This window comes from Ostrea edulis, chromosome 4, assembly GCF_947568905.1.
Source record: "Ostrea edulis chromosome 4, xbOstEdul1.1, whole genome shotgun sequence".
In the NCBI taxonomy this organism is placed as follows: domain Eukaryota; kingdom Metazoa; phylum Mollusca; class Bivalvia; order Ostreida; family Ostreidae; genus Ostrea; species Ostrea edulis.
Window position 1 is genome coordinate 45,263,659 of NC_079167.1, and position 22,003 is coordinate 45,285,661.

General features: G+C 34.8%; 1 protein-coding gene and 1 long non-coding RNA gene across 5 annotated transcripts in view; one reads left to right on the forward strand and one right to left on the reverse strand.

The window, feature by feature from the left end:
* The window catches only part of LOC125645726 (ankyrin-3-like), a 139,645-nt gene that overhangs the window by 22,286 nt on the left and 95,356 nt on the right, over window positions 1-22,003 (reverse strand). For all 4 annotated transcript variants that reach the window (XM_048871519.2, XM_048871517.2, XM_048871518.2 and 1 more), the window contains 3 exons: window positions 13,193-13,318; window positions 4,144-4,220; window positions 3,895-4,021 (listed from right to left, as the gene is read on the reverse strand). In XM_048871519.2, coding sequence (XP_048727476.1) covers window positions 3,895-4,021; window positions 4,144-4,220; window positions 13,193-13,318 — 330 coding nt within the window. The remainder of the gene's footprint in view (window positions 1-3,894; window positions 4,022-4,143; window positions 4,221-13,192; window positions 13,319-22,003) is intronic.
* LOC125671075 (uncharacterized) lies at window positions 13,329-14,738 on the forward strand. The gene is made up of 2 exons (XR_007368501.2): window positions 13,329-14,220; window positions 14,439-14,738. It is a non-coding gene; the product is annotated as an uncharacterized LOC125671075 (long non-coding RNA).

The window sequence follows — 22,003 nt, forward strand, 5'->3', positions numbered from 1 at the left end:
CATGCCCGAGCACAAATTTGGTACTCCTTTTGGTGTAATTTGTAAACAACATTTGGGACTAATACACAGTGCAAAGTTTATCGGTTGTTCATAAAATTATTTTGCACCATTACGGAGATCCTATGGAATTGTAGCCTCATCTCGAAAACGTCAGAATAAAAAAAAAATGGATAGGGCTACATTATTGCAGCTAAAAAAAATCAAAAACCGTTTCAATGGACCACGAGCACGTTTCGTTTTCCATTTTGGACAAGGGAGATAATCCTAATTTCCGGTCGCTATAATTTTAGAGTCAAACTGGAAACAATAACCGGATCGCGGAACCTCATCGACCGAGATAAAATGATGACAGAAAACGGCGTTCGTTTCACATTCTACTTTCAACCCTTCCCTTCTCTTGTTGCATTCCTCTCAGTTTCGGTAAAAAAATAAAGATTTTATCAAAACAACCACCCACAGATGCAGTTTTCTGGCAGTAGGTACCCACCATATATGCAATTTTCGACCAATGACAAGCACCCATAGATTTTTTTTTAATTGCCGTCCCCGGGTACCTCATATGTTTTAATGGAACAGCCCTTAGATAACATGTCGAAGAGATCTATACCTTTACAGTTCTGTTTTTCCTGTCGGATCATGGCTTACAGTGTAGTTTTCTAGTCAGCTGAGATTACAAACATGCAAATTGCACGTGCATGGACAAGTAATTAATTGAATTTCAAAATAAAAAAAAAATAAAAGAAATAATTGCATCGATTTTAAGAAAAATCAGTATCTCATATTACAGTATTTAATGAATGTGTTAATGATTAAAATAAATGTAATATAAAACCCAATTCTGAAACTTAGATATTTCCTTGATGATCATCGCGCGAAAAGTCATGATTAAGATAAAATAAAAATACTTCTATTTGTAAAATAATACTTGGGCATTGAAATGCATGTATGATCATGTTTAAAATTATTCGTTAGAAAGCGAAACCATGGCGAATACATTAAACTGGGACTAAAATTGAAGGGGCATGTGTCATATATATCTTTTTATTGAGTATTGAAATTTTAAAATAAGAGCATTGATCTTAACAAAAACTTGGTCTTCAATAATACATGCGTACATGTATTTGATGAATTGAGAAAGTCGTTTGTAAAATAAAACGTAGATTTTTGTTTAGAACATTCATCTTGCATATCGGATTATTTGTTGGAAGATGTACGTTTTAGTGATAAATTTAATGTAAGAATTTTCTTAGTCATCTTGTTATGTTGTAAATAGTGTGGATCTATGGTTGCGTAATACTTCCTGTCTACCTGAGGATCCAAGTTTTGAAATACTGGTGCAAGGGTTTTACAAGGAAAGGTCCCTTTGAAGCAGTATGGCTTCTCTGCGAACATCACTCAAAATGTGGTGAGATTAAGGTTGGAGTCAGGTATACGGACAGAAAGTCACAGGACAAAAAGTCACAAAATCCGAAGGACAAAAAGTCACAGGACAAAAAGTCACAATGATGACTTTTGATTAGATAGGATAAAAAGCCACAGGACAAAAATACTCACTAAAGCTGTTGTTCAGACACCAGACATTTCTTACAGTAGATGGGAGGTAGAAGGGAATACATGTCATCATTCATATTGGTGTTTGTTTTGCCACATTTAGCACTTTCAGTTCATTATTAGATGTTCATTATTAGATAATAAGAAAGGAAAAATCATTGACTTGTTTATATAGCAATTATTATATGACAGTTCACTTACTTCTTGTTTTGACAATAATCTGAGTGAAAGGAAGCCAACCATAATTCTGCCACCAGATTTTGTTTTGACAATCATTAATATGTAGTATACTAATTAAACCAAATGATCATAAAGCTTAATATTCTTATTTTATCTCAATACAAAAAATCACTTTTTAAAAATCAAAATAATATTTTACAATAAATATGATAAAAGGAATAACAGTTCTATAATTATTATCAAAATCTCATAGAAAATATAAATTTTGCATATATATTTTCTTAAACTTTACAAAAAGAACAGATATGCTTTAAAAATATATATAAAAAATCAAAACTTTTTATTTTCTTATAAACTGTGACTTTTTGTCCTGTTACTTTTTGTCCTGTGACATTTTGTCCTACTTTCATAAAATTTCTTTTGTGACTTTTTGTCCATGGTCATTTTGTCCGTGACTTTTTGTCCTGTGACTTTCTGTCCTACATTCGCCCCATTCTACCCCCGGGGGCCATAATTTGAACAAACTTGGATCTGCACCATGTCAGGAAGCTTTCAGGTAAAAGTCAGCTCTTCTGGCTCATTGGTTCTTGAGAAGAAGATTTTCCCGATATATTTCTATGTAAAACTTTGATTCATATTCATATTGTGTCCCCATACTACCCTTGGGGGCCATGATTTGAACAAACTTGAATCTGCACTATGTCAGGAAGCTTTTATGTAAATGTCAGCTCCTTTGGCCCAGTGGTTCTTAAGAAAAATTTTAAATGACCCTTCCCTAATTTTGCATTTATGTGATTATCTCCCCTTTGAAAGGAGCATGGCCCTTCATTTGAACAAACTTGAAAGCCCTTCACCCAAGGATGCTTTTGGTCAAGTTTGGTTGAAATTGACCCAGTGGTTCTGGAGAAGATGAAAATGTAAAAAGTTTACAATGATGACGACAGACAACGGACAAATTTTGATCAGAAAAGCTCACTTGAGCCTTTGGCTTAGGCGAGCTAAAAAGCATGGAAAATTGGACTGACGGACAGATGGACGGAGCCAAACATAAAGTCCCCTTCGACTTTGCCGGTAGGGGACTAATAAGCAGGATCATACCTGGAATATATTTGGCTTGAGTATAATGCATAATATCATATTACAGGATGTAAGCAAATACAACCAACAAACTAATGTGTGTGTTTTTTTTTTATACGTCAATTGCCGCAATTTTGACGTTTCAAGCTCAGAAACTTTGACGTCGTTTTCTGTGAATTGTGACGTCGAAAGATAAGGGCCCTTTCTCGAGACGCCAGTCATTTATATAAGTATTGAATCGTCCTATGATATTCCATGGGTGGTGTCAAATTATATAATGTATATGAATGGTCACAAATTCAAAGGTCTGCGATATAGAGCTCAGTATTGGAGCTTGAAACGACGGCTTTGCGATATATTTAGTGTGCATGTGGGTTTTTTCTTCTCATTTTCACAATCTATATATCCTTTTATACCGTAATAACAAGAGTTTAGATTTTCTTTGTACGACTGTTTAGCTCATGGCACATGTACCGCTTTATGCACTGAAGCGTGAAATCTGTCGTATGTGACTATATAATGATTCAGTTCCCATAACTTTGACCTGATCATACATAATTTTTAAAAAATGACAAAGTCTGTTCCTGCATGGCTTGTTACAACTTCGTTATCGCGGTGCGATAACAGATTTGATTCATCTAAATTTTGTTTAACAAAATTTTAACACGTACTGTCGGGCGTCTATACCAAGAAATTTGTTTGCCCTTGGCAAAATTTATGCGTTTCAGGTGGTAGGACACATGGTTATTTCACACACTGGCTATATGAAACACGCATCATGAAGTATGCTGGCATGGAATGTTCCATGCTCTGTGATCAATCTGCATGTTTGCAGCAGTCAGTTAATTAAATGACTCATCAAATGCTGTTACACGTACAGTTACATGCTCATATCCTTCTGTCACTCACTGAACGAATCCCTAGATGTTAACATTTACAGCAACATTTTATAATACATGTATGCCTTTATATTCAATTTGTTAAGTCTAACTGACATGTTTTACAATTCTTTCCAATATTCTAAATTAATTCCTTGTTTTGTTACTATTCATTTTCATACAGGTAATGTAGATACACCAGTAATACCTGAGTCTAACAGCAGGAGAGCAGCCTCTGTGTAATGTTGAATTATCGCTTCATGCAGAGGTGATAACTGCTGAGATTTTTCTTTTAAGTTCAGGTTACTCCCAGCTTTTATCAATGCCCCAACTATCTATCAATTAACAAATCAAAATCTTGAATGCACTAATTTCCCATTATAATATAAGTTGTACATTTGTGAGTAGTCTAACTTGAAACACCAATAACTACCAGTACAGTTGTTTTTACACATACCTTAATGTCCACTCTAGACAAAACAGCCGAAAACAAAGAATGCTCCCCTTTCTTGTTCATTTCATTTACTCCACACCCTGAAAGTATTGTAACACACAGATTGATTGGTTGATTGGCATTCATCATGGATTCATATTGAAGAGGTTAGTTTGCTATCAAGTTGCAATACATAGCAGCCTTACATGTAGGTGATGTCACATACAATACAGAATTCACTCAGTTTCAAATATATTAATTGCTATGATCAATACTGTACCATGTTATAGTGAAACTTTTTAATGTCGGTCATGCAGGTGTCTATGGAGCACCAAATTAGCATAAACTCAAATATTTGAAGATATCTTTAATCATTTGAAGATATCATTATTGCACGCAATAATTGAATTGGTGCTCACATCAAATCAATTATTGCTCTCATCAATTCACTTGATGACAGCAAAATTTGATTTGAGGCACACATTAACTCAATTGATGAGAGCAATAATTGATTTGATGTGTGCATTTAAGGGGCATGGACACGATTTGAGCTGAAAATTTTCAAATTTTATTTTTCCATTTTTAACATTTAGAATGCTTATCTAATATATTTCTAATGGTCAGCAAAAATTTGAATGTGTCGAGTTATCGAGGTACATGGGACATACAGCTAGCTAAAGCTTACAATTCTTTGTTATGTAAACAACAAGGCTCGTGCATTATGTTTTTGTTTACATAGGTTAAATATACCAGTAAAAGTTCGTTTAAATCAGATTTTTCAATTTGCAAGTTAATTCTAAATACAATTAATACCATACCGAGCAAAGCTCGGACGGGCCGAAAGGCCTGTTTGCGAAGCAAGGCTCTAAAGGTAACACGTATATATAGGAAAAAATGAGAAAATCAGCAAAGGAATAGAAATAATCTCTACATACTTTCACTGAAAATTTTGTGATCCATATAGGCACCGCCATATTGTTTTGTTCATTAGGTGCTTCTACAGTTATTCACATTTTGATCTTGAATGGCAAAAATACAGGACAGACTTGCAATTTGTAATTCAAACACTCAGTTTGTCAACAATGAATGGTACAGTGCCGGTTCCGTTTAATTCAATAGCCCATTTGACAGGAAAAAAATCAGATTAGCCGAATATTTGACTAGCCGATTGGCTATTTACATTCACAAAACTTTTTAAACATCAATTTCTTCAAAGGTACATAGTGTTTCACACTACAATTCTTCACATAAATATTACAACGAACTATATTATCAGCATTGTTACGTTTTATTCATAAGTATTTATTACTATTCTTCTGTCCATATTGATTTATTGTCATTTCGCTTACTTTTATAAGACTTTATCCAATCGTGAATTTGTTTGCTTTAATTTACTGCAAACAGCCGCCATTGTGAACCGGAAGTATGTTTACTAGAATAGCCGAATTTGGAAATTTTGCTAAATATCGATCTGAATATCAGAAAAAAATATAAAGAAATATACAGAAAATGATTTGGTGCAGCGATATTATATCAGATTGACTAAATTATACGATTTGCGATATCTGATTAAGAAAAAAATTATCTTACACCCTGTAATTAATTATGAAACAGCCAATTAAAATGGATCATCGTGCAATTTTTAAAATTACCATGATATTATGATACCGTGACTATATAACACATGTTTTGTGTACATGTCCTTTAATTGTCACTTGATTTTGTCAGATTTCTGCATGTTGTACGTTTTTCATGGGTCTGGGAATATGCGATTACTTTTGAGTTAAATTTTCACTTTCCTTTTCAGTAAACGACTGATGTACTTATATACCCATCTAAATGCGGTGAAATCTTATAGGGTTATGTTTGAATTCTTCATTTAGTACCAATCAAATTACTGGCTTTGATTATATGTTTATATTTACCGAGGGGGGTCGTTATATCGCACCTTGGTACGTCATTTTTCGAAGCTTCGGTGATGTTTTGATTAAAACACATTCAACGCTCGCATCGGCTATTTAATTGATATGAACTTTAAACAAAGACTAGAAAACTGACACGGTCAGCAAGGGCCCCGCCGAGGGTTATTAGAGGAAAGTGACATCTTTATTTTATATAGCAATGTTTGGGGCTGGTATATATGTTAGAGTTAATAATATATAAAGATACATTGGAATGTCAATTTGTGAAAAAGGAATCATGAAGCATATTTATAAGAGACTTATGCAATTTAAATTACTTTGTTTGACACACACTCATCCACTCAAACACAACAGAATGCAACTAAATCCCATTGTAATAGGGGATTCAAAATGGATAACTGGTACAAAATATGGTACATATTATTCGAAAAGGATTATGAATTTGACATATTGATGTCTTGGAAAAGGAAATTCTGACATCGGGGCTCTAAGCGTTTTCAAACACATTGTCATTTGAGAAAAGTGTTCTACATTTTTAAAAATAGAGATTAATAGAATATGTCTTTACATACAACATAGGTGAGAAAGTTTCCATTATTCCTAGCCGAGACACACCATGTATGCACAAAAAATTCATAAGCAAATATCAAAATACTCAGGTAAAAAATGTGGACCTTGTACCGTCACCAAGTGCAGTGAAACACATCGCCATTTCGAGATTTTCACCGACGAAAGTTCGGTAACAGTAATGAATAAGGTACACTCATTTTGTATCTATTTTGCGACTTTCTTTATTAAAAGGAACAGTTCTCTAATGTGTAACGTGCAATTACTACATAATTCAATAACTTGAAGCATGAAGCAGTCTCACTTTGCAATCGGATATAAGAAATTTTATTTTGTATTCCGATCCCGATCGAAAGTTGTTGACTAGGAATGACGTGATAATTCAATATACATGTAACATCAAGCATTTGTTTTATATAAAAAACCCAAATATATACACATACACAATGTTGTAGAGTTATTTCTTGTAAATTTTCTATATATCAATACAATGCATATCATAAATCAAATTGAATTATCTCCCTTAGACAGTGGAAAATAAATACGATCATAATAAGAAAGATGATGACATTCAAACAGACAGACAGAGTGACATGACTCCAAAATCTATAGGTGTCTTCCTCTTATTGTAAAGTATTTCTGTACAACATTTGAAAACTGTACAATGAAAACTGTTTGAGTTATCATGTCACAAAGAAAATGTTCATAATAACAAAGATAATGACACACATACAGACAGACAGACAAAGTGACATGACCCCAAAATCTATAGGTGTCTTCCTCTTATTGTAAAGTATTTCTGTACAAAATTTGAAAACTGTACAATGAAAACAGTGAGTTATTGTGTCACAAAGAAAGTGTTCATAATAACAAAGAGCATGCCATACAGACAAAGTGAAATGACCCCAAAATCTCTAGGCTTCCTCCTCTTATTGTACATTACTTCTGTACAAAATTTGAAAACTGTACGATAAAAACTGTTTGAGTTATCGTGTCACAAAGAAAGTGTTGATGGACAGACAGACAATGTGATTACTATAGGGCTTCCCGCATTTCATGCAGGGCCCTAAAAATATTGAGTCTGTTAAAACTTTATTGCTACAAACTCTTGTGCTTTGCTGAAATTAACATGATTTCCCCGAAAATATTGCTATGTAGTGTGTAAGGAAAAGATTGCTGTTTTCTTTAAACAAGAGGCCCATGGGCCACATCGCTCACCTGAGTCACCTTTGCCCATATCTGAAGACTTTCCATATATATTTGCATGTAAAACCTTAGTCCCTATTATGAAGAACATTTTTAAACATTTTCCCTATATTTGTATGTAAAACTTTGACCCCCCCCCCCCCCTGTGGCCCCATCCTACCCTCGGGGGCCATGATTTGAACAAACTTGAATCTGCACTATGTCACAAAGCTTTCATGTGTATATCAGCTTTTCTGGCTCAGTGGTTCTTGAGAAGATTTTTAAAGATTTTCCCTATATATTTGTATGTAAAACTTTGATTCCCCCTTGTGGCCTCATCCAACCCCCAGGGGCCATGATTTGAACAAACTTGAATTTACACTATGTTAGGAAGCTTTCATGTAAATATCAGCTTTTCTGGCTCAGTGGTTCTTGAGAAGATTTTTAAAGATTTTTCCTATATATTTGTATGTAAAACTTTGATCCCCTATTGTGGCCTCATCCTACCCCCGGGAGCCATGATTTGAACAAACTGGAATTTGCTGTATGTCAGGAAGCTTTCATGTAAATTTCAGCTTTTCTGGCCCAGTGGTTCTTGAGAAGAAGATTTTTAAATGACCCCACCCTATTTTTGCATTTTTGTGATTATCTCCCCTTTGAAAATGATATGGCCCTTCATTTGAACAAACTTGAAAGCCCTTCAACCAAGGATGCTTTTGGCCAAGCTTGGTTGAAATTGGCCCAGTGGTTCTGGAGAAGAAGTCGAAAATGTGAAAAGTTTACAGACGGACGACGGACAAAATGTGATCAAAAAAGCTCACTTGCACCTTCGGTTCAGGTGAGCTAAAAACGAAGAACAAGGGACGTTATTGGCTATATACCGCCGAGATTTTTTTCATTTTTTCAACTTTCATACTATGCTTAATTATTCTTTTTATTTACACAACTAGGATGTTCTTTTCCCATGCACTTACATGAAAATGATGAAATATTTTATTATGACGTCATGAATATACGCTAAAGATGAGTTGTTTAGCGGAATCTGTTGATTTGAAATAAAATATGAACAAACTTTAGCAAATACAACACTTTTGCATGCAATAACCAGATTTATATTTTGCATGTTTATAATTATCCATTGATATTCTTCTTTCAATATCAATATGGTGTCGGTTGTTGGCTGTAAACAATATGAATTTTTAAAATGAATGAATGCGGAAATCGGCTGAAGCAAACTGTTCCATCATTTAACCCCATAAACTTTTACTTTGCGATTTAATAAGTATGTCCAGTCAAACAATCAATGCTTTACCTAGTTTGCTATAAAAAGCTGCACATAATAAATGCAGACGATGCCTGCCTTTTGAGTCATGGAGGCGGATCAAAAATCCACAGCATGATGAATGAGAATTATTCTACTTTCGTTTTTATAGGTCATGGAAATATGTTTGGACGTCCTGTCGTTTCAAAATAAAATTATTGAAGAAATTGAATAAAAAATTAAAGAGACACATAGACCTCTAATAACTCGAATTTATTTTCTTTATGCAAAAATCGGACCAAAATTCGTTCATTTTCAGCAAAAACGTTATATCTCTAGAGCTCGATAGTTACTTTTTTCGCTAATCTTAAACTATCTTTAATACAAATGTATCAAATATAATGCATAAAACTTATTGTTAATAATATTGACGTGTTTGTGCGCTTTTTAAAAAAAAAACCCCAGTTTTCTTACATCACTTTTAACGTATGTAGATGATGTATTTTGAAATTAAATATTACATTAGTAATTAGTTATTGATTCCAAAGGTTCTTAAAATATTTTGAATTAAAAATAAAATGACAGCAAATCATTATTTATGTCTTCAAGCAAGATGTGGTTTCTCTAAAACGTCGGGCACTTGTGATCTATTCGAAACTTCGATCATTGTTGTGGCAGATTTTTTGTCTATATCGCATATATATATGTGTGTGTGTGTGTAAATAGGTGCACATTTACAGGTACACATATATAACAAAGGCAATTGGGCAGGATGTATATCATACTACATGTTTTGATATAAATATTCAGACACCGTAGTATTGGGGAGGGGTTGCCCCTTCAGTTTTTTTAAGGGGGGTGGGGGGCCTGATGTCGACCATGTCGGTGTCATCCTTGGCTACATGGGTTCAATTCACAATTTTTAAGCCCATTTATTCATTCAATACTACAATCAAGAATATTGGGAAGGGGGGGTCACTCAATATATCCTTATTCGCATATGAAAATAACAGATCATGATCATAAGGAGGAGGAGGCGAGCGCTGATCCAATTCAAGATTTTCAAGCTTACATTTTTCTTATTCAAAACTACTATCAAAAAGAGTAGGGGATCACCCAATATATCTGTATTTGCTTATGAAAATAATAGGGGACTGTAAATCCTATAACGTCGATCCGAAAAAGCGACCTTCGGAAGACAGCGTCAGAGATGGCAATGCAATATTGTAATGTTATTTTCTCAATATCAGCAACAAGTAAATGGTACATGTTATATATGAATGAAACGAGAAAAATTATCACCTTTCTACCTGCAAAATATGATCGGCTTTTGAAGCGTGGCCAATTCTGGCCAATAACGTCCCTTGTTCTTAACTGCACTGTATACAAATTCTAGTGCATGCTTTTTTGAGAAGCTGCATTATTAAATAATGCATTCCACAAAGATTTCTCATGAAGTTAAATGCAATTGTACACACGAACTATGGTATTTCCACAATTTACGAGCCCCAGAAGGGAATGCGTATTAAATATATTCGACAAAATGCGGTAAATAAGATTATCTATATATGACTGTAGAATATAGTCTGAAAGCGAAAACATAACAAACTGATTGTGCGTTCCTCGTCTCACCCCGGTAGATTCCCGCAAATAGTCATATGGATTAGGCTTTCACAAACACACTTTCGAAGAGGCCTCGACGGGGAGTATGATCGGTCGTAATAGACCAATACCATTTTCAAATATTTACAATGCTTTTCCAACCTAAGAAAGCGAGATATTACTTTCTTTACTATGAAATATTTACTTTCATGTTTATGAATCTATTTTTGTAGTTGATATATTTATACACACGTACCATTTAATTAAAAAAGTACAATCGCCTGTGACACTTATTGACTTGCATCATATTGTATTCATGCGCACTATGTTTAGTTTCTTTAAACGTATTCAACAGAGGGGACTCATTTAAATTACATTGTCATAAGAATGTCAACATACATGTATGATATGTCTTCAAAACTTAATGAAGCTGTTCAAAAAAGTAAATGAATTTTTTTTGAAGATCTTTGTGCGCGGGATTTATTTGCTGTCGGTGTAAGAATAAACAGAAAGTTTGTAAGCCGCGATAAATCCGCACGCCGTTGACAGAAAGGAGCATCTCGCTTTGTGAGCCGACTCGAAAACAATATGTCTCCCTCTGGAAAGGGTAGACATAAATACGACTTAGTCTATAGTTGCAGGTGCATTAAAAAGCTATTGTCGCCCCACCCTACCCCCAAGAGCCACAATTTAAACAAACTTGAATCTACTCTACGTCAGGAAGCTTTCATGATAACCTTCAACTTTTCTGGCCCAACATGTGGTTCTTGAGAAGAAGAATTTCGAATTTCAAAGACGTTTTCCTATTTATCAGCATGTAATAAACTTTGATCCCCTATTGTGGCCCCATCCTACCCCCGGGGGTCATGATTTTAACAAACTTAAATCTGCACTATGTCAGGAAGCTTTCATGTAAATTTCAGCTCTTCTGGCCCAGTGGTTCTTGAAGATTTTCCCTCTTAGTCTATATTTGTATGTAAAACTTTGACCCCCTATTGTGGCCCCATCCTACCCTGGGGGCATGATTTTAACTATTTTAGCCTCTTCTTAATTATCTCCCCTTTGAAGAGGGCATGGTCCTTCATTTGAAGAAACTGGAATCCCCTTCACCCAAGGAAGATTTGTTTGATTGAAATGGCCACATTCTGGAGAAGATGAAAATGTGAAAAATTAATGCCGCCGTCGACAACAAACACCAGACAAATTTTGATCAGAAAAGGTCACTGAGCTAAAATCAATACATGAAAAGGTCACCAAGCTAAAATCAATACATGAAATGATTTGTGGCCAGTATTATGAGAATTTCTGTTCAAGAAATGCATAAAACTTTTGCTGGGACTTTCAATGGGTCGATTTTGAGGGAGGGGGAGGGGTATGGAAAAGCTTAACTGTACTTAATGAAGTTTTTCATGACAATATAAATGACATAATTTTCATAGAAAGGTTTGAAAGCAACTACAGGTAAACTTTGGTATCTCGAACACCGATATGTCGAATACCATGGATATCTCGAAGTGAGTCAACAGTCCCAGCCAGTTTAACTATATTCATGATTTTAAAAAACTCCGGTATCTCGAACACGGAAATCTCGAATACCTGGCTTATTTCGAAGTAGATTTACAGTCCCAAGTGCTAAAATCAAATGTGTTATCTCGAAGTCCAAGAAGTTTCTCGCTTCATTGACTTCACACCTGAAGTCCACAATCATCCCATTATACTAATTTTACGGTCTGTTGGACGTTTCTGTTAGGTCTAGCACGCGCTTCATGGAACCATTGTCGATAATCACGCCTTATTAGCCCCAAGCTGTTGATTTGGGAGCCTTATCTAATCATGCAGATTGGGTGTTTGGAGGTGATCATGAAATGCACAATCAATATACGCAAGATGACACGATAAAACAATATGCAACATAAAACATTACACAGTATTGGTGTCAAATTCATGAACTTCCGATTTCTCGAACCCTCGGATATCTCGAAGTTTTTCTTTGGTCCTAACAAGTTCGAGATATAAATAATAAATATAAATAAATTTCAGTTTTGAAAATACATTAGGATATGAACTGCAACACTTCATATCGGCATACTTCATGAAGTGTCCCAGTTCATACCATCATGTATTTTCAAAACTTACATTAACTTACATTCTACTTTCATTTTTGTCAGAATTCCCTGTTAAGATAGATGTACAATTAATATATTTATCTAGTTCTGTATTCATCTGTGCATCATTTACAACTGCAACATGCTAATTATCATTACGATTTGTAAAGATATCAAAGGTAAACATATTTAAAATATTAATATTTATAAGTGATAAAGCTAGCATTCTATCATATCAGACATGTAGGATACAAAAATACTTTAAGGTGGTATATACTTTTTCATCAACTGATTCACAGTTTATAAAGCACTGTAAACTATCTTTAAACACAGTAAAACATTAACTTCATTCGATCCTTACAAAAACATTCTGAATATAGTCACAATATGGACTATAAACTCAAGGAATCGCCATACATTTTAAAGCTTACCAGCTGCTATCAATACATCAACAATTGTTGCATTGTTTCCATAGACACCAGCATGTAGAACTGTATCACCAGAGGTTGTTGCTCTAGTTATATCAGCCTTCTGGTCCAACAACAGGGTTGATAACTCTAAAAACATCCAGATATTGTGTGTTCATAATTGAATTGGATCAAATAAAGATGCCCATGGGCTTTAACAATCACCTTAGTATCATACAATGACAAGAGGCCCATGGGCCACAACCAGTGTATGAAGACAAGAGGCCCATGGGCCACAACCAGTGTATGAAACTTGCTGTAAAATTAGCTATAGACATGTAAGGCTAACTGCTTGTAAAAGTTGTCAGCCCTGCCAAAGACTTACTAGCTCTGAGGTAATAACTTGCGATTTTTAAATCAATGGAAAAGCATACCATCGTCAACTTCTATTTTCTACGGGGTTGCTTCAAAAGTAGGCAGTGAAAATTATTTCAAATGAAAAAAAGGAAAATAAACATACAATACAAAAGTGTGAGATTCTAGGAAAAAGTCATTAGTCACAACTAACTAACTAGAAAACCATACAAGCCAACTTTCCCGATTTGTGCGGGATTCTCCCGATTTGAAGCAGTTGAAAAGGCAAATCCCGATATCCCGATCGGGATTGCAAAAATACCCCGAAATCCCGATTTTCTAAAAATATCTCCCATTTTACGACAACAACAACAACCCCATTTCCAACCGGAATTTGAAATCCTGCGTCATTTCTGAACTGGCCAATCAGAAATCGGGACAATAGTCAGCCATTGCTGTTTACCTGTGTTGCATGGTATCGGGGTTATGTAATTTACCTGATCTGCCTGTGTCGGGGTGCTTATTGGACAGTGCGAAGCATGTTTTGATAGTAATTAATCGGGAAGACGGATTTCAAACTGACATATCCTTTACACAAACGTGAATGACAACGATAATAGTGTCACCATGCACCACCAAACAATCGGACATTCCCAATTTTTTGCCTCTCGCTGACAGCATCCAAAATATGCAATAAGGTACGTAAAATATATGTTTTTCCAACTATAATAATATAGGCTATCCGAATATATCTGTCTATAGCGATGTATTACATAGTCTATATAGTGTAGTATTCAATAGACTTTGTGATGCGTAATTCGCACAAGTCTGTACTGAATTTTATATTAGCAAGTAGCCTTAATTTACAAGTAAAAACGTATATTTTGATGGGTTTGTTTCCTGGTAATTATTTCAGATGTCATGGTTGCAAAGGTTTTGTTTGCAAACTTCATAGCAGGGCAGACTACTCCTTTTCTGGTTGCAATGCAGATTGTTCCACCAGACTCTGCAAGCCCATGTTTACAGACAACCAAGATCGCCTTTGTAGTCGTACCTAAATGCATGTGCTTCAATTTAAATTTTGATATATAGACCAGCCAATGCGTATATGGTGTAAAAGGATGCAACTTTAAGTATTATTTGATATTTGTATGTGACTTGTTGGAGAGGATTTTTTGCTGAATAGATGATTTTAATAAAATACTTATGTATATCTTTCAAAGTGTTTTTTTTATTATTATAGTTTTGTTCAAGTTAATGGTCAAACACACTTGATGTGTTAATGTATGATACATGTAAAATGATTAGATTGATATTTTATTTGAAAAGACAAATATTTATTTTCATGGTAAAATGTCGTGAATTTTGAGCGTTGAAAAAAGGTCGTCGCGCGCAAAATCCCCCATGGGGATTTTCAAAAGTTGGCATGTATGGAAAACTGACACGGTCAGCAAGGGCCCCGCTGAGGGTTATTAGAGGAAAATGACATCTGTATTTGATATAGCAATGTTTGGGGCTGGTATATATGTTAGAATTAATAATATATAAAGATACATTGGAATGTCAATTTGTGAAAAAGGAATCATGAAGCATATTTATGAGAGACTTATGCAATTTAAATTACTTCTGTTTGACACACACTCATCCACTCAAACACAACAGAGTGCAACTAAATCCCATTGTAATAGGGGATTCAAAATGGATAACTGGTACAAAATATGGTAAATACTATTCGAAAAGGATTATGAATTTGACATATTGATGTCTTGGAAAAGGAAATTCTGACATCGGGGCTCTAAGCGTTTTCAAACACATTGTCATTTGAGAAAAGTTTACTTACATAGGTGAGGAAGTTTCCATTATTCCTAGCCGAGACATACCATGTACGCGCAAAAAATTCATAAGCAAATATCAAAATACTCCCGTAGAAAATGTGGACCTTGCCATCAACAAGCCCAGTGAAACACGCCATTTCGAGATTTTCGCCGACGAAAGCTCGGTAACAGTAATGAATAAGGTACACTCATTTTGTATCTACTTTGTGACTTTCTTTATTAAAAGGAACAGCTCTCCAATGTGTAACGTGCAATTACTACATAATTCAATAACTTGAAGCATGAAGCAGTTTCACTTTGCAATCGGATATAAGAAATTTTATTTTGTATTCCAATCCCGATCGAATGTTGTTGACTGGGAATGACGTGTTTTAATTCAATATACATGTAACATCAAGCATTTTTTATATCATATTAAAAAAAACACAAATATATACACATACACAATGTTGTAGAATTATTTCTTGTAAATTTTCTATATATCAATACAATGCATATCATAATTCAAATTGAACTAGTTCTAATTGTAACGGGGACCGTTACAGATGTTCCCCAAACCTCCCCCAATTAAAAAGTGATGTCCTTGTGAATCTATAGGAAAAAATCATTTGATTTTAGCCTTTAATTATATGTAGTACGTTCAATATGGTCATTTCAGTACCAAGAAATGAAAGAAAGCGTTGCACGTGCATACACGCGCACGCGTGTATGATTCCGAATTTTTGTTGATGTCGTTCAACAGGCATTTGTATCATATACCCACAGTATGAATTTCATAACGTTTCCACCACATATAAGGAAGTTATAGCGATTTTAAAATCGTCCAATCAGAAATCAGCACACGTGCATGCACGTGCTGAGCAGTAATTCTAACCACAGCAATTTGTAAGGAGTACCAAGATACATCTAAACCCCTAATATGAATAGAATTTGATGAAAAACAAAAACGTTATCGTCCTTTAAAAATTGAATATTTAAAAAATGTTGCACGCGCATGCGCGTGGGCATTTTTTGTTACACCAACATATAGATACACATATTGTCTACATATGCTGTGAATATCATCTCATTCGCTTCATAAATAAGATAGTTACAAACGTTTTAGCATTATCCAATCAAAATGAAGTGCAAGTGCATGCGTGTGCAAATTGGTAATTTTGACCATGTAAATCAGTTAAGGGTCTCAATATCTACCTATGATATGAATTTCAAGCCATTTCAATGAACAACAAAAAAGTTAGACTGATTCCAAAGTTAGCGTACAAATTTTGTAATGCGCGTGCACGCGCATGCGTGCGCGTGCTGGCAAAATAACTATTATTTTTCATATGTACAAATGATATACTATCATCCTATTTAGGTTTTATATCGATTCCCTCAATGTTCTGATTTTCCATTTTTTGTACCAAAATTGCAATGCACGTGCCCGCGCGTGCATACAAAATGACTATCACTATGCACATCTAAAAACGCTATACTATCATCCTGGAAAGTTTCATATCGATCCCTTTTGTAGTTTCTGAGAACACTACCGGACAAAAAAGTACCGGAGAAAAAGAATAATAATAATAATAATAACTAGTTCTAATTGTAACGGGGACCGTTACATATGTTCCCCAAACCTCCCCCAATTAAAAAGTGATGTCTTTGTGAATCTATAGCAAAAAATCATTTTATTTAAGCCTTTAATTACATATAGTACGTTCAATACGGTCATTTCAGTACCAAGAAATGAAAGAAAGCGTTGCACGTGCATACACGTTCACGCGTGTATGATTCCGAATTTTTGTTGATGTCGTTCAACAGGCATTCGTATCATATACCTACAGTATGAATTTCATTACGTTTCCACCACATATAAGGAAGTTATAGCGATTTTAAAATCGTCCAATCAGAATTCCGCACACGTGCATGCACGTGATGAGCAGTAATTCTAACCACAGCAATTTGTAAGGAGTACCAAGACACATCTAAACCCCTAATATCAATAGAATTTGATGAACAACAAAAACGTTATTGTCCTTTAAAAACTGAACATTTGAAAAACGTTGCACGCGCATGCTCGTGTTAGTTGGCATTTTTTATTACACCAATATATAGATACACATATTGTCTACGTATGCTGTGAATATCATCTCATTCGCTTCATAAATAAGATAGTTACAAACGTTTTAGTAATATCCAATCAAAATGAAGTGCACGTGCATGCGCGTGCAAATTGGTAATTTTGACCATGCAAATCAGTTAAGGGTCTCAATATCTACCTATGATATGAATTTCAAGCCATATCAATAAACAACAAAAAAGTTAGACTGATTCCAAAGTTAGTGTACAAATTTTGTAATGCGCGTGCACGTGCATGCGTGCGCGTGCTGACGCAATAACTATTATTTTTCATATGTACAAATGATATACTATCATCTTATTTAGGTTTTATATCGCTTCCTTCAATATTCTGATTTTCCATTTTTTGTACTAAAATTGCAATGCACGTGCGCGCGCGTTCATGCACGTGCAGACAAAATGACTATCACTATGCACATCTACAAACGCTATACTATCATCCTGGAAAGTTTCATATCGATCCCTTTTGTAGTTTCTGAGAACACTACCGGACAAAAAAGTACCGGAGAAAAAGAATAATAATAATAACTAGACACGATCTCGTTGCGAGCAACGAGTAGGTCTTCCGTCCGATTTGTTGATGCACTCGGAGTTAAAAAAAAAAAAACCCAGACAAATGAGTCCCAATTTAGTTTCCGACTTTAAGACACTTTAGATATAATCAATTTTTCATATCATAAGCTTCTGAAGCAAAGTTGCGGTGAAATTCGTTTGAAATTCGACTCTCCAGGCGAGCCATAAGGCCCGCGGGCCTATTTCTTGATGTCATTTGTTAGCCCTTTATAGACTCAACAACTTTAGTTCTATATGTCTTTACAAAATATTTACCTGTAAAAAGTTATTGAGATCGACCGATATTGACAAAAAATCGACTCTACAGGCGAGCCATTAGGACCATAGGCCTATTTCTTGATATCAATCGATAGATCTTGATAAACTGAACAACTTTTGTTCAATATGTCCTTACAAAATATTTACCAGTTACAAGTTTTTGAAATCGACTGATATCGACAAAAATCGACTCTACAGGCGAGCCATGAGGCCCACAGACCCATTTTTTGATATTGATCGATAGGTTATGACACATTGAACAACTTTTGTTCAATAATGCTTTTCAAAAAATATGTCGTTTTAAAGATATGAGGCGTCAAATATTTACGATTTTGGCCCTTAAAATCTCTAATTACGTAACATATGACCTACTTTTTGATTTGATAAGATCAAGCTCGTTGAGATGAACATTTCCGCTTCTACAACTTATTATAAAATATTAATAGTTTCTGAGATATTCTCAAAAACATTTGGACCCTTCTGAACCCCTAATTTAAAGGGCCAGCCCGTTTTGCTTGATATCGTAAGAAAGGCCTTGTCATTTGAAACATTTTTTGCTCAACAAGTATTTAGAAATTCTTTACCGTTCTCGAGTTATCTCTACAAGAAATATTTAGGGGCCAAACTGTAGCTCCCTAATGGGGCCACATAGGGAAAAAACGAAATGTACATATTGTTTAGATTATCATTCTGAACAACTTTTGTTCAATAATGCTTTTCAAAATATTTGTCGTTTTCAAGATATGAGGCGTCAATTATTTATGATTTTGGCCCTTAAAATCCCTTATTACGTAACATATGACCTACTTTTTGATTTGATAAGAACAAGCTCGTTTAGATGAACATTTCCGCTTCAATGACTTATTACAAAATATTAATAGTTTCTGAGATATTCTCATAAACCTTTGGACCCTTCTGGGCCCCTCATTTAAAGGGTCAGCCCCTTTTGCTTGATATCGTAAGAAAGGTCATGACATTTCAAACATTTTTTGTTCAACAAGTATTTAGAAATTCTTTACCGTTCTCGAGTTATTTCTAGAAGTAATTTTTAGGGGCCAAACTGTAGCTCCCTAACGGGGCCACATAGGGTAAAAACGAAATATGCATATTGTTCAGATCATCATTCTGAACAACTTTTGTTCTTTATTGCTTTTCAAAATATTTGTCGTTTTCGAGATACAAGGGGTAAAAAATTTATGGTTTTGGCCCTTAAAATCCCTTATTACGTAACATATGACCTAAATTTTTATATGAATAGATCTGGATTGTTGAGATGAACATTTTTTGTTCTTTGACTTATACCAAAATATTAACGATTTTTGAGATATTTGATCTAGACTTTGAGCCCTTCTAGATCCCTAATTGAAGGGGCTAGCCCCTAAATCTTGATATTTTCGAAAAGATCTCGTAAATGTGCACAACTTTTGTTCTACATGTCTTAACAAAATATTTGCAAGAAAAAAGATATTGGAGATCAAAGGTCAAAAATCGCCGAAATCGGCGAAAAATTTTAGCATCCATTTTTTCAGGTCCAGGCGAGCGTTTAGGCAAATCGCCTCCGGTAAAATCGAATCCCCCACAAATCTTCTAAAATGTTTACTCTATCTTGTGTAGAAATTTCAAGACTCTAGCTTCAAAACTAACGGAGAAGATAAGTGGACAACAAGGCCCTTCAAAAAGTCACTAAAAGAGAGATAACTCCTGACCGGAAGTGACGTCAAGCACGAAATTTTGCAAGCAAAGTCTCGTCATCAAAAGACATCTTTCCTGAAAATTTCGTGATAATCGATCGAGAAATTTCTGAGAAAAACGCGTGTACTACCAAGGAAAATAATAATAATAATAATAATGAAGAAGAAGAACGCGAACAATAATAGTAAGGTCTTCCGCAGGAGACGGAAGACCTTAATAACTAGATGCGATCTCGTTGCGAGCAACGAGTGGGTCTTCCGTCCAATTTTAGATGTGATGAGATAAGAATTTGACTGAGATTTTCGTTCATAAATAATGATACAAATATATTGTCTAGACGTACAATTTAGCTTCGGTAATGTTTTACAAATATTGATCATTTAAGTGCTATGAATTAAAGAATCCCTGCCGCTCTCGGCCACTAATGAAAGGGGTCAGCCTTTTTTTCGACAAAAAAGTTAATAATGTTATTTACTGTGATACAAATTCGACTGATCAGGCAAGTCATGTCGCCCGGAGGCCTTTTTTTTAAAATATCATTCTAGATATACCTCGCAAAACTGAACAAATTTTGTTCTACGTGTCCTATTAAAATTTTCTTGAGAAAAAAGTTATTGATTGCGACATTTATCAGACTGTTAAGGCGAGTCATAAGGCCCATGGGCCTTTTTCTTGATATCGTTTGAAAGATCTTGCAAAACTGAACAACTTTTGTTCTACATGTCTTATCAAAAGTTTTTCGAGAAAAAAGTTATTGATTGTGACATTAATCAAACTGTTCAGGCGAGCCATGAGGCCCGTTTGCCTTTTTCATAATGTTGTTCGAAAGATCTTACAAAACTGAACAACTTTTGTTCTAGATGTCTTATTAAAAGTTTCTTGACAAAAATGTTATAGCTTGCAACAATAACCTAACTGTTCAGGTGAGCCATGAGACCTGCAGGCCTATTTCTTAACATTGTTAGTTAACGCTTGCGAAACTGAACAACTTTTGTTCTACATGTCTTGTCAAAAGTTTCTCGAGAAAAAAGTTATCAATGTTATTAATTGTGATACAATTCGACTGTTCAGGCGAGCCATGACGCTCTGAGGCCTAGTTTTTGATATCATTAGATAGATCTTGCAAAACTAAACAACTTTTATTCTACATGTCTTATCAAAAGTTTCGTGAGAAAAAAGTTAATCATTGTAACAGAAATTCAATGGTTCAGGCGAGCCATGAGGCCTATGGGCCCATTTCTTGATATGACACGAAAGATCTCAATAAACTGTACAACTTTTGTTATATATGTCTAAGCAAAATATTTACGAATAAAATGTTATGATTTAAAACGTGGAAAAAAATGGAACACTCTTTTAAACTCCATTTTCGACCCCTACCGAGCTTCCATACTAGGCACTTCCGGAAATTTTTAAAACCGATGTGCACAACTACAACATGTCGTCTAACATCACTGAAAATTTCAGCACTCTAGCTTTTATCGTTTTTGAGATTTTGGCTGGACAAAATGGTCATCTGAAAATCGATAAAAAGGGGGATAACTTCCAACCGGAAGTGAATTTTCAAAAATCCAAAAAAAAGGATATAAACTTCAAATAGCAATGTATTAACCCTTAAAATTTGAAGTAAATCGGTCAAGCCATCTCTGAGAAATCCTCTGCACAAAATCGGTAAGGAAAAAAAAAAAGAATAATAATAATAACTAGACACGATCTCGTTGCGAGCAACGAGTAGGTCTTCCGTCCGATTTGTTGATGCACTCGGAGTTAAAAAAAAAAAAAAGAAAGACAAATGAGTCTCAATTTAGTTTCCGACTTTAAGACACTTTAGATATAATCAATTTTTCATATCATAAGCTTCTGAAGCAAAGTTGCGGTGAAATTCGTTTGAAATTCGACTCTCCAGGCGAGCCATAGGGCCCACGGGCCTATTTCTTGATGTCATTTGTTAGCCCTCTATAGACTCAACAACTTTAGTTCTATATGTCTTTACAAAATA